This window comes from Anguilla rostrata, chromosome 3 (genome assembly GCF_018555375.3).
Source record: "Anguilla rostrata isolate EN2019 chromosome 3, ASM1855537v3, whole genome shotgun sequence".
Lineage (NCBI taxonomy): Eukaryota > Metazoa > Chordata > Actinopteri > Anguilliformes > Anguillidae > Anguilla > Anguilla rostrata.
Window position 1 is genome coordinate 29,034,406 of NC_057935.1, and position 13,521 is coordinate 29,047,926.

Below are 13,521 nucleotides of genomic sequence, written 5' to 3' on the forward strand. Positions count from 1 at the left end.
CTATCTACCGATACTTGATATACTAGCCCTACTAAGCTAGCTAGCTTGTGAAAATTCAGTCTCCCAAAGAGAGCGCGTATCATGAGGGTAGCTATGGAAACGGGGCACGGTCTGTCAATCATAGCTAACTGACAGTTCTCATTACCACGCCCAGACGGTTCGGGTGAATTTTTATTGTGGGAAATTTAGGCTTAGAAAAATACGTTTTAAAGTGCATTAAAATGACTGAAGAATTAAAAAATTATGCACATTTGTTTTGTTGTTGCCTGAAGACAACTGGGAAGTGTCACGTTCAACCACCATGGTACTCCTTTAAAAGTAAAATCGCTCTTTATTTCATATCATTCAGAGGGAGGATACACAGATCACCTGTCACATGAACACTCTGTGTTTACATACTATTTCGTCTGTGCAGGTATGTAGCACAATACGAGTTTAAATAATATTAGGCAAGAACGAATACTAACTAGGACTAGCCTACAATATTGTGGCGGTTTCGCGAAGAAGCAGAGACGGAGACTGGCTTGGCTGTTTTCGAATCGCTCCCGGGGAGCTTCGCTTTATTTGTAACATCTCTTCCAAAGAGTAATTCGTAGACTGACCATTATAGCTGGGCGAAGCCTGCTTTTGTCAAACCACATTCGCCGTGATTGGTTAAGTCCTGCTGTGCCTTGGCAGCCAATCACACAGCCTTAACGTCACACCACACAAAGGACGGATAATTTGCATACAGCGGGAAACAGCAGCACGAGACCAAGCGGCCAAAACCAGACTTCGTTTTTGAAGCTCATTTCCTGGTGTTGTAGTTCCTGGTTGCTCACTAGCGCCACTACGGATGGCTCCAGTATAGGTGTTTTCATATCCGGTTTCCATGTAAGTCTACGGTACAAATGCGATCAAAATACAAAGTCAATAATTTTTTCTCACAAGAACAAATAGTCATAATAGGTGTATTATATTGGTCTTATGACTGTTCATGATTTATTGCGTCATTTGGGCACAGTGCCAATAGTTGTTCTGGACCAATGAGGTACAGCTTGCGTCACTTCCGGATTACTGCGGAGGACTGAGCTATAGTAGGGGCTACAGTCTATGGTCACTGGGGTGGGCGGTGGCGCTTCTTGGCTTTGACATTGCGGCGCCGGCCACGGTCCGCCTGTGCTAAGTCTGAAAATGCAAGCATCCCATTTCGTGGTGATTTAATTATGGCGTGTGCTATTTACAGCTGCACTAGACGACCATAAAATAATCCTCCTCTTAAGTTTTTCGGTAGCCGAGTCATTTTTACTATTTCCTTTAGCCTACTTAACCAAATAATTAGTTGGCAGAAAGCGTAATCAGCTTGCTATATTTGGTAGTCCAGTAGTAGCCTATGCTAAAACAGTTCGCAACTTCGGCTACCAAGCCATTTGACTAGCTAGCTAACCTTAACCGGCAAACATTCAATCTGTCAGACGTGTTTGGCGGCTTGTCAGTCGTGTACATTCCGTAAATGTCTACCTGGGCCATGCTTCAAGCATGTGACAAAGCTACTATAATCCCGATTTTGGGATAAACACTTTTTCAGTTTCACGAAGCGAATTAAGAGTCTCAAGGTTCATTTGCTGAATATACAACACAAGATGAAATCACACACACAGAATTTAACGAAATTAACCATCTTGGCATTTAGAAAGGAATATGTTTTTAGCATTTAAGGGACCGACAAGCTAGGCATTTAAGACAGTGGTTCTCAGAATCGGTTCTGGGGGCTCCTTGCGTATATTGGCTTTTCTCCATTGGTTTTGATGATTTACAAGAAAAAAATGATAGCCTAATAATAATTAGAAATTCAACGTAGGCTACATTATTTTTGTCTTCATGCACCAGGTGGAAAACTTGCTGTACAAAGTGCGTTGTCATATTTACACGCCTGCAGATCAGTTATTAAAATACTTGGTAGATTTGTTAATCACCGCTGACAGTGTTAATTTTTATTCGGTAGAAAGTGATTTGCGAACGATCGGTCAGCTAGCGTCACCCAGCAAGTGAACACCACAAACGGCGATGGAGTAGCTAGTAGTAGCAGTTACTGGCTCATTAACTGACTGGCGAAAACCTACGACGATAACTTGCTCGGTTAACAGCAGATCTACCAGACAGTTATACGAAAATTAGCCTAGTCAAATCACCAGTAGCCTACACATCTCCGATTGATTGACCATCAGTGTAGTCAATGTTCTTCCCCTGTGGTTCATATTGCTAATGCGTGAGCTAACCACGGATAGCCTACCTAGCTCACTGGCAAGCTGATATGCTAGCTAAGCATATTCGTTTTGCTGAGAAACATGAATTGAAGATAACTGAACATAGCCTAATTGTATTTTTAATGTCATACATATAACGTGATTACATGACAGTACAGTCACGGATGGAAATTAAACTCCGTAAACATCTGATAATATATTTTAAAACATAACGGCAGACAGTCAGCTAGCCTCGTTCAGGTTGATGGGCTTTTCCGCACCGGACTGTCAATCAAATTGTAAAAATCACAAGACCGCTTAACTCTATGGTTTTGGCTCCAAATCGAGAAAATGGCCGCGCCCGCCATTGAGCTTCAAAACGTGTTTTAGAGACCCACGGAGAGTCAATGGGTGACGTCACAGTAGCTTTGTCCATATTTTTTACAGTCTCTGCACGAGACACACGCAAAACAGGGACAGGCAGGGAATGCAACAACGGTAGTGGCTAGTTGACTAATGACAGAAACATGACGGTGCAAATCATAAACCCGAGGGGCTGCTAGCGCTACGTAATAGATTCCTAGCAGGCTACACACATTTAAAATAACGAGTATTTACACGAGCGCGGAGCGGGACAAGTTAACCGCTAACAAGCTAACACAATTATTTAGTTATACACAGGCAAGATCGCCACAATATGGTTCCAAAGAGATTCGGTATTCGAATCTCTTTGGTGGTTCATAGCCTAGCTAATGCCATGCCTACAGAGTTGTGTTACGCTGGAATTGTTGTGATTACTTTTTGTACCGAACGTTCCATGAAAATAAGAAAATGCTTTCCCAGATATTATTCTTATAACTGTAACTATTTGTCATTACAATCTATACTATCACTTGTCCACTTGTATATTTAATTGGTATTCACGTAAAGTTATTTGAACTGTTATATTACTGTGAGAATCCATTTTGCATTGCAACAGAAGGGGGAGGATACACAGATCGCCTGTCACATGAACACTGTTTACATACTATTTCGTCTGTGCAGAATAAACCTTGGGAAAGCACGTCCTGTGTCCTGACTGTCACTTCACTCATCCTGATTGCACCAAAGCGAGACATATAGTTCGACCCGGTTACACATGCCCCATACCTATACAGCACCGAGAGTTTGGCACTTTTCAGCGTTCCCCACAGAAATAATCGCAACAGCCACAGACTCTCGGTCACTCTCAGCCCTTAAAAACATTCTTTTCTGTACATTCTGGCTCCATTTCAACAGACAGAATTCATAAACAACATCACATGTCCACACAATAAAGCCCAAACTAAGGGGATTTTGCATTCTCCTTCTTCCTGCCAAAAATGCTTCTTGCCCACAAAGAATATGGCTTCCCATTGGTCATTTTACGTAAATCAACCAATAAAAACACTGGCTGCAAACACAAAATAATCATATGTACAACTGCCAACGTTTAAAACAGTACAACTTTGCATCTGTGGTGACTACTTTCCTTGTAGCCTATTGAGTAGTGCCATCATTTATTGGTTGGAACTGTAACAGGACCAAGAGACCCAGGTTCAATTCCCGCCTCAGACTGCAGCAAATCTCTGAACTCAGTAGGTACACTCCCTTGCTGCCTAACTGAAAATACTACATTTAAACTATTGCTTTTGCATCTGAAAAATCTTTCCAGGACGGTTCCGCTTTCTGCATTTTCAGCATGTTTAACGTTAGCTACCTTGTTAACTTCCCTGTCTTGTACGTTGAAAAAAAACATGTTTTTCATGTCATAAATGTTACTGCAAGAATATTTTTGTCTCTCTAGCTGGTGCGATACCAGCAGAGGCAAGTAGATGGCAGTGGCCGCCAGTCAGTGTGAGATTCGCAGGCACAGGACATCTTGATTGGTAGCTACAAGTTTTGCTGTAATATTAGCAACAAGGTAAGCGAGCTGAAGCTGGACACCCACCGCACGCCGCGTGTACTACGCGCGTAACAGTGAAGCCACACCATACGCGGCCCCACCGCGCGGCGGCGCGAGGCCGCAGTGGAGATGACAAAAATTCAACTTTGACCCCCTCGCCGCGTCGCGGTAACCAATCTGATTTGATCTAATGATCCGTCAAGTAAATTGTCCCTATTTTTTTTTCTAATTTTAGTTCCACATTCTATCGTTCCAAATGGAGGACCTAACTCGTAATTTCCGTATCGGGTTTCCCAACTTAATAAAATCTCCTACAGGGACATTGATTAGAGGAACGCTCTGAGTGTATGCGGTTAGCTGTTACGACTCGCCGCTGGCAAGTCGGAACATAAAATACGCCACACAAAACAGCTCAAATAAAGAATGTTTATTTAATATAATAAGTAAATGTATAAAGAAAACACAAAAACCAAAGTAACCCAAGGACGCCGACGGCAGTGCTACGTGCTGGTAGGAGAGCCGACTCCAGATAGCCCTTTTTTCCCCCCACTGGATGGGCGATGCCGCCCTTTAAAAGCACCAATCCTGGCCTTCACTGCCCCCCACACAGGTGTTGCCAATTCCCTGTAATACAAGGTACCCACACAGCCGCCAGAAAAACATGCGCCACCATCTGAGGTGGAGGAGCATAACATCAGCTAAAAGCTTTTATGTTTTATTTGCAGGTAAGACCATATGAAGCACACATTTTCAATAGTTTTACTACTTGTACCAATTCCTATTGACTTTTACATGCGTATATACGACAATGTTGTTAGATAATTTTGTCTAAACTGGTTAGTAATATAACTAGCTTTTGTGCTAGTTGTTCACATGGTTAGTTAGCTACGTTACAGTGGTTTCTCCATGAACCATGTTATAATGCTTATTTATGCGTTGTAAAAACGCAGCTTCATTACTTTTCATGACATTAATCATTTCCGTTACAGAAAAACAAAATGCGATACAGAACAGTATTTGTTATTAACGTTATTGGTAACAAGCTTTACTCGAATACTAGCAAGCTAAGCCAGCTGAAAGCGAGTGCCTCCGTATGTGGTTAGCTAAAAGCTATTATGTTTGTTTGCAGTGAAAAAAGAACTGCTTCTTTTCATTAAAATATGTGGCACCGGAAGACTTGTGTTGTCATTCTGCTAGTCTACATTTATACATGATTTATTATTATCACTTACTCATTGCAAACACAGTGCAAAAAGAAATGATCTCATTAACAAGCATAGAAACGTCCATACCCATGGCGCAACTCACTTCCGCAGACACATTTTAGCTGGCACCACCTGCACATGCGTCCTACTAAACGAAGCACCACCTGCGCATGCGTCCGACTAAACATCCATGAGTGAGTGAGTGACCACAATTTGCCACGCATAGCCCACAGCGGAAGTCCTGCCTGCGCGCCGTGGGAAAAACACGTTTTCAACGTACAACTACTATCTGCGTACATAGTTAATTTAGCATTTTTTTGTACAAGGTAAATCGTTGGTAAAAATGGAATATATAAGTGGGCCTAGGCAGCTCCTTTGAGGAACTCCTCATTCCACAGACACTCCATCTGAGTAACTTCCATTAAAGAAGACTCTCTGTGATCTATTTACCAGATAGCCTTCCATCCAGGCAGCTGCAGATGGTCTAAATCCGTAACACTCAAGCTTTTCAAGAAGAAGCTTGTGGTCAATAACATCAAATGCTGCCATAAAATCTAACAGGACTGCTCCACAGATCATTCTGTTGTCCAGATCTCTGTACCAGTCATCTGTCATTTGCACTAGAGCTGTGCATGTAGAGTGTCCCTTTCTGTAAGCATGCTGGAACTTTATCATCAGATTATTTACTGAGAGGTATTCATGTATTTGATCAAATACTGCCTTCTCAAAGATTTTACTTATTGCTGGTAACAAGCTTATGTTTTCCTGTCTTTGGGCAGTGGAATAACTTTTCTTCTTTTCAAGACTGGAAAGATTGATTGTTTCAGGCTGGTATTTAGTATGTGACAAACTGGGCCTGGCAGCCTGTCAGCGCCTGTCAGCATTCATTAAAAATTGGTTCCAAAATCAAATTTTATTTGGTTAATTTCTGTGTGATTATAGCCTACTTCCTGGGTGAAGGGCGTCGGCTAAATGAGTGTGTATGCAAGTCCTTCAACTTTTGGCAAGCAAGTGACCTGAGGCTGCTTTGCTAGCTGACCGGTACTTTCTGGAGATGGCAGCTTCAAGTAGAACCGCGGAAATCAAAGAAAATTTGGTTATTTCCTTACAAAAATGCCCTTTCACAAGGCGTTCACTGGAAGAAAAAAGAGGATAAAGGAGCTTGGACCGGACCGACCAAATATACAAATTCAGCAGCAGGCAAGTGATCGAGGACGAGCCTACACCCGGGGCTTCTCCTGCTCTTGTTATGACAAACGGAGTTGGCTAGCTGGATGTGGTGTAAGTAGTGCCTTCGGTTGCTTTCCCTGTTTGTTATTTCAAAGTGTCGGCACCGAAGCGTTGTGGACAACGACGGGGGTACAAGACCTATAACATATTTCTGAAAAATGCAAACGGCACGAAAGTAGCCGCAGCCGTCTAGACAATAGTATGAGACTACATTTTTTTGGCAGGCTTAGCATTGCTGAACAGCTAGATGAAGGCTACAGGATTGGCATTAGAAGGCACAACAAAATCGACACATCCTGTCCAGAATAATAGACTGTGCAATTTTGTGGAGCCTTTGAGTTGGCTTTGCGTGGCCACGATGAGTGAGAGCTCCGGTAATCCCGGGATATTCCGTGGATTGGTGAATTTTGTTGCCTCCTTTAAACTTCAGCATTCACATATTCACATTTTGTCCAGCAGATGGCAGCAGAAGGCTCTTTAAATGACCTTGGAGTTAGCTAATATTTTCCTACTCTTTTTATGACTTCATAGAATGTAACAGTGGCAGTAAAAATGACTTTAGTAGTTCCATATTTAGAAATTGAGCTGTTGGTAACTTTAGGTTATATAGGTGAAATGGGCATTTTGTCATCTCTACGTATTATTTTATATTATTAAGGAGGGCAAAATATGTTCAAGTAGTGCTACTGGCTAATGTTTAGGCAACATTAGTGTGTTGTGTTGATTTATTTATTTTATTTTATTTGCCAAGCTATGAAGTACTACTTCAGTTTGTTTGGTCCACCCCAAAACTGCGCCCCCCCCCCAAAAATGTTATCACCAGCCACCACTGCATACAGCCCTTTAATTCCTCATCAATCCATGGTGCTCTACAAGTCCTCATCGTCAGTTTCCTAACAGGTGCATGTTTGTCAATAACTGGTTGAAACTTTTTAAGAAATAGTTCTAGTGCTCTGATTTTTCCTCATTGTAGATGCTTGACCAACATATATTACTGACATCCTCCAAGAAAGCTTCCTGAGAAAACCTCTTGTACAGAACTCTTGGCTTGGCATTGGGTACTTTACTTTTTCTTGCAATCGCAACTACATTGTGATCACTACAACCTATTGGGACATGACATTAATAATTTCTGTTACAGAAAAACGAAATGCGATACAGTATTGTTACGTGCTTGCCTTGGTAGCAAGCTTTACTCGAATACAAAGCCAGCTGAAAGAGTGCTTCCATATAAAATTATGGTCAGCTAAAAGCTATTATGTTTTGTTTGCAGTGAAAAAGAACTGCTTCTTTTCATTAAAATATGTGGCACCGGAAGACTTGTGTCATCATTCTGCGAGTGCAACATATGCACGTCTCTCATAGTCTACATTTATACGTGAATTATTATTACTTACTCATTACAAACACAGTGCAAAAAGAAATGATCTCATTAAAAACACATTTTCAACATACAAAAATGCCACGTTACTCACACTTACAAAGCACTGTCTATAAGCCATTCATTCAAACTGGCTAAATCTAGGCCTGCCATTAAAAATATTGATAACCAAATGATGCCAAGTTACTGTACTACAAACAATATAGGCTATCTTGCCTCACAGAAATTAAAGAAATTGTATTCCAAAGCAATGCTACCCTAAATTGTTTCATGTCACTTGGCTGTGTTTTTTCATCTTACCATCTCACAGTCATCATTCACACTTTGTGTCACATCAAAGTGTCAAATAACTACAAATCTCCTCATGCAAGACATTTAAATGAATGTACAAAACTGCTGATGAATACCTACAGAAAAGATTTCACTACATGTACAACTTCTTGTATATGTGCTACTTACAATAAATGCTGAATGTAAAATAAATCTTGTACATACATACACACAAACAATACTTCATTATCCCCATGGGGACATTTCCCTCGAAGCATATAACATTCACATTTACAAACCCACATTTATACCAAGAAACATACTATCATTCACGCAACCGAAAGGCTAGGCAGCTAAATGCATACCTACCAATACAAATTGGACATACTGACGCCTATTCAATCAATCTTCACTCTTACAAACCTATCCACACATATATTTGGCCTGTTCATCTACTGTATGCTTGTACACACAGGGCCAAATGATTTGAAACAATTTAAGAGACATTGGGTAGCATTGCTTTGGAATACTTTAATTTCTGAGGCAAGATATTATATATATTATATACAAGCCTATATTGTTTGTAGTACAGTAACTTGGCGTCATTTTGATATCAATACATTTAATGACAGGCCTAAATTTAGCCAGTTTTAATGAATGACTTACAGACAGTACTTTGTAGGTGTGAGTATTTGTAACTTGGTATTTTTACACATTGAAAATGTGTTTTTAATGAGATACTGTATACAGGACCTCAAAGATATGTGACAGAAAAGGTCCTGTGTGCAGTGCATACTCCCATTCAATCAGTCAATAATCAAACCTTTTAACATTCAATTATGCAACTACCTCAACAAAGCTGCTGTTCATTTCACTGTTCAGCAGAAATATAATTCTCAGAAATGCTGACAAGATGCTACAGATGTTTGCCACTAGTATTAAAAAAGCTGGCTGCATTTTATAATATTAGCGTCAGCACATAATGCAGACCTCATGAATAGCCTTGCTAAATACAAGGCAAAAGCTTAATTTGGTTGGGCATTTCATTTTATCATTGCCTTACTCCACCAGATGATGGCAGTATTTCTGCAAAAATAGAGTAGAACCCATTAAACATTAAGGGTGAAAAACAAAGTATTCCAAATACACATTTATTAAGCCAGTTACTGTATTGGGAACATGATCACTGTACTTTTATCAACTCTATTTTGGTTGTCTACCTTTCTCAGCATGCAAACAAAACAGACTAAAGGCCATTATGGAAAAACACCCTGAGTGCGGACTACATGTGACTACTGCGGAGAAAATACTGGTCTTCTTTGACCAATAAAATGTTGTTTAGTTTAGCCTCTTGGTAATTCCTTAGCTAACTGTAAATGCAATGTATAGCATGGTGCTAATCGTGGCAGCTGAACAATGAACATAGGATCTAGCTTAAGAACTAACCATGAAAAAATGTGCAATTGTTCTAATTCAGTGACCACAATATTATCATATATATTATTATAACTTAATACCCATTACAAAATATCAAACATTGTCACTTACCAGCTGAGCTTCCACATGAATGACCACACAACAAAATAAACCTCTCAATCTCCTTAAAACTTTTATTAAAACAAATTCTCAAAATGACTATGATCTTTTATTCTCCATACAATCTAATCATTCTACCAACAAACGCAAACACAGAGTGACTACAACACATGCCAAGGTAACATGAGGTACGTTCTGTGCTCCTCTTCCCCCTTATGCACAAAAAATCAAGACGTTCCCCTACATCTGCACCTTGTCCTACAAACAAGTGGTCCCCAAACTTACTGGGCTCATAACCAAATAATGAGATGCGCTTTCTGTGACACACCTGTTACTAAACAGCAGATAAGTAATTAAAATATGGATTTAAATGTTACTTCAGAACAACCGCGACAACACTGTAACCAGTGCAGCGCATGCAGCAAGTCTAGTGTTTATTTGGCTGGTGTTAATGTGAAAGTATGTCATCTGTATTCTTGTGACGCACTTAAATCCCATCCATGAGCCACAGTTTGGGAACCACCATAATCCACAGCTTGATGCTCACAGGGATGCAACTAGGGGCGCTGGACGCAACAGCACAATGCATAAGATGTTTTGCATGGTGTGGAGGTGTGGAGACTGAAAACAGAAAAGGAAGAAAGAGTTGAAAGTTGTTTTTTTAACTAGTCAAGGCCACTCTTATTACTGAAATCAATCCTCCACATTCTATGTACCATACAATAAATATCCATAACTGACAACTAAAATGAAAAGATCCAGTTTTTCTGCACTAGAAAACTCAAGTCTATATTAGCCATAGATATCACACACTGATTTACTGACTGGAAATTTGGTTATTATTATTTCTGCATCTAATTGTGAAAAGTACAAATTAATACCAATATACACAAGATGGGTGCATTTTTACATGCATATTATTTATAACTCTGTTGCATATTTTATTTAATACTGAGCCTTTGGCAAGGCTTCTGTTTGTAAGCCTGCACTTTTTAAGGTTGTAGATAAGCAAAACTGCCATTATAAAATGATTGGGTGTCAACTCCACTACAGGGATAGGAAACACTGAAACAGTGTGGATTAGCTTTCATTACATGCACCTATCAATTTTATTTGGCACACAAATTAATAAATGATCTTGTTTTGATACTCATGACACTCAAGTGAATGATTAATTTTATTGGCACAAAAACATTAGGTGAAACATTCAGGGCAATGTGTGCAACCATTTTCCTGGCAACTGCATTTCTTACCATGACAACAAGCCTAGTCTACTGTGAAGCCAGTTCTGAATTCAGTAGTGGTGGTGTGTAAAAAAATGAAAATAAACATAAATAATCAATAAAAGGTAAATAGCTGGATATGTGGCTTCCAATAACCAAAGGACACAGATGAATAAAAATAGCCAGGACCTGTTAGAAGTCAGGACATGTCTTCGTAAAGGCAGACGATGCAGGATTTATTAGCCTGTGTTTATCAAAGAAGTTTCCTCTCCTCTGGCACTCACGCCCAATTACCCGTCGAAACACACAAATTCATTAGAAACTACCGTTAAATTTCTCCCTTCAGTCACCTGGACCGGATGTTAGGCTACATTGTCCGGTCAAGACCACAAATTATTTGAAAACTGGACATTTTGGTCAAAAACCAGATGTCTGGCAACCCTGCATAGGTAAGAGGTAACGTTACTTACAGGTCCAACAGAAAACAACCCAGCACCGCGTCACTTCTCATCCACTTGGAAAACTTTATATGATGCTACAGAGAAAAAGCAAGGTTACAGTAACTCTAGTTCTTCAACGAGCCCTGTGGACTTGTCTTTTTGCTTCGCTGTATGTGGGCCATTACAGCAGCTAGCTAGCTAGCTATAGCAACAAACACGCTGTTGAAATCTGATCCCAAACCACAGGCTCTGTAACCACACCCACCCCTCCCCACACAGAAAAGAGCACCACACCCAAAAATGCCCTGAACACATTTTAGAATAACAAATACAGGTAAAGGGGCACAAATTTGGTGAAAGTGTGTAAATACAGAGATTGCCAGTGCATCATAGATCTAGGAGTTAGCATGGTTATTTTATAATATTTTCAAGTAAAAAATCCTGCATATTATGCCTTTAACATAAATGTCAAATGATTTGGGGCAAGAAAATTAGATAGTTGTAAAATGAATGTCATGGTCTCAGTTATGCATTAGTGTAAACATCCATTCAAAACTCGAGCATCTAATGCAAATGAACATTCTCAATGATGTAACAGAGGGCAGGAGATGAAAAAAAGAAAGAGAAAGCATGTTTGGTGGATGTTTCTGTGTGAGAGTCAGAATTCTCAAAGATACTCACAGTTTGACATTGAACAAAAACAAACACACAATAAGAACAACCAAGATGGTGCTTGGCAGTGAGCGCTCTAGTGATGAACATTCACAACTTGTGTTTCAGTGATGGAACTGGAATGGCCCTACATCCTAAAAGACTGACACTGTGCACATGTGGGCATATCATAAACATAATTCATATTTATATCAAACCATAAATAAGGCTGTGTGTGTGCAGGAGCCCAGCAGGCTCTGTGTTTGGGGGCCTGCGTGTACCCCCTCCAAATCCCTACATTCTACGCCTTAGCGTACGGTCCTCCCTATCCAGATCGAGGGATAGGTGTTATTGTGCACAGCTTCACCCCATGCATGAATTAACCATCGCCTTGCAGGTTCCCCTCAGCTGATTTCAGATCCCTTTTGGGCACAGTTCTGTGGAACCTGGTATACCAGCTCCTCTGTGGGTGGGGCCTGTCCCAGCATATTTTTGGGTGTGTCATACTGCGGACATGCCCCTGACTGGTTGCCATCTGTCCTGGCCAGGAGTGGGGCAGGGCCACGTCCCTTGAAGGAGGAAATGGATAGTTGCTGTCCCATAGGCCCACTGGCAGGGTAGCTGGCAACGTCCAAAACGATTGGTGTGGCGTACTCCGCTCCGGAAGCTGGTAGGGGCTCAGCGTAGGCATGGTATATATCTGTCTGTGGTGCGTCGTATTGGTCAGAATCAGGGTACCGCTGGCCCAGGGTGCCCACAGCCCCGCTGACCAAGGGCTGTGCGTACTCTGCAGAAGTTGAACAAGATTCATCTGTGAAGAGGTTGGACAAAATACAGTGCTTCGTTCACACACCCTACCAATGCTACATCTAGAGCTATTCATCAAACCCATTGGCTAGTTACAGTACTATAGTATATCCTCAGTCCCTCTTACACATACCATGGCACTGAACATAATGTTTCAGATTTATGTATCTACTGTTACTCTCAGTTTTGACACTGCTGTTATAAAGCAGAAAGATCCGGTCCATTGTTCCTATTGGTTAATTTGTGATCCAGCCATGAAAATAATCCCCAATAAACCACAGGCAAATAGAAAATTTGCACATTGTATTAATATCATTGCGAGTAAATATTTTTATGTTAACCTCTTAAGGCACAAGCCAAATTTTGCCAATCCTTGCCCATTTAGGGGGTACCCTATTTAAAGCTTTATAACTCCAGACGTGAAGACCACAGAGACTTGAAAAATGGCTTAAATGAAGCAAGACATTTGTACAATTTACAATACTAACACAGATTAGTTTATATTCATAATTTTGGAAGAAATAAAGTGCCACAAATGCAATTGTTTTGACAAAAAATCCAAAATAAATTTGCACTTTTTAAGTTCGCAATGAAATACTGTGAGATTGAATATATGCAGGAGGTTAAAC

General features: G+C 40.4%; 1 protein-coding gene and 1 long non-coding RNA gene across 3 annotated transcripts in view; one reads left to right on the forward strand and one right to left on the reverse strand.

The window, feature by feature from the left end:
* Positions 1-13,521, forward strand: part of LOC135252006 (uncharacterized) — a 364,708-nt gene that overhangs the window by 224,854 nt on the left and 126,333 nt on the right. The gene's annotated exons all lie outside the window — the stretch shown is intronic.
* Positions 10,931-13,521, reverse strand: part of dcbld2 (discoidin, CUB and LCCL domain containing 2) — a 93,775-nt gene continuing 91,184 nt past the window's right edge. Inside the window, exon 15 of one of the 2 annotated variants that reach the window (XM_064329876.1) lies at positions 10,931-12,896. In XM_064329876.1, coding sequence (XP_064185946.1) covers positions 12,490-12,896 — 407 coding nt within the window. In that variant the 3' untranslated portion in view covers positions 10,931-12,489. The remainder of the gene's footprint in view (positions 12,897-13,521) is intronic. The other variant, XM_064329877.1, reaches the window with a different exon arrangement.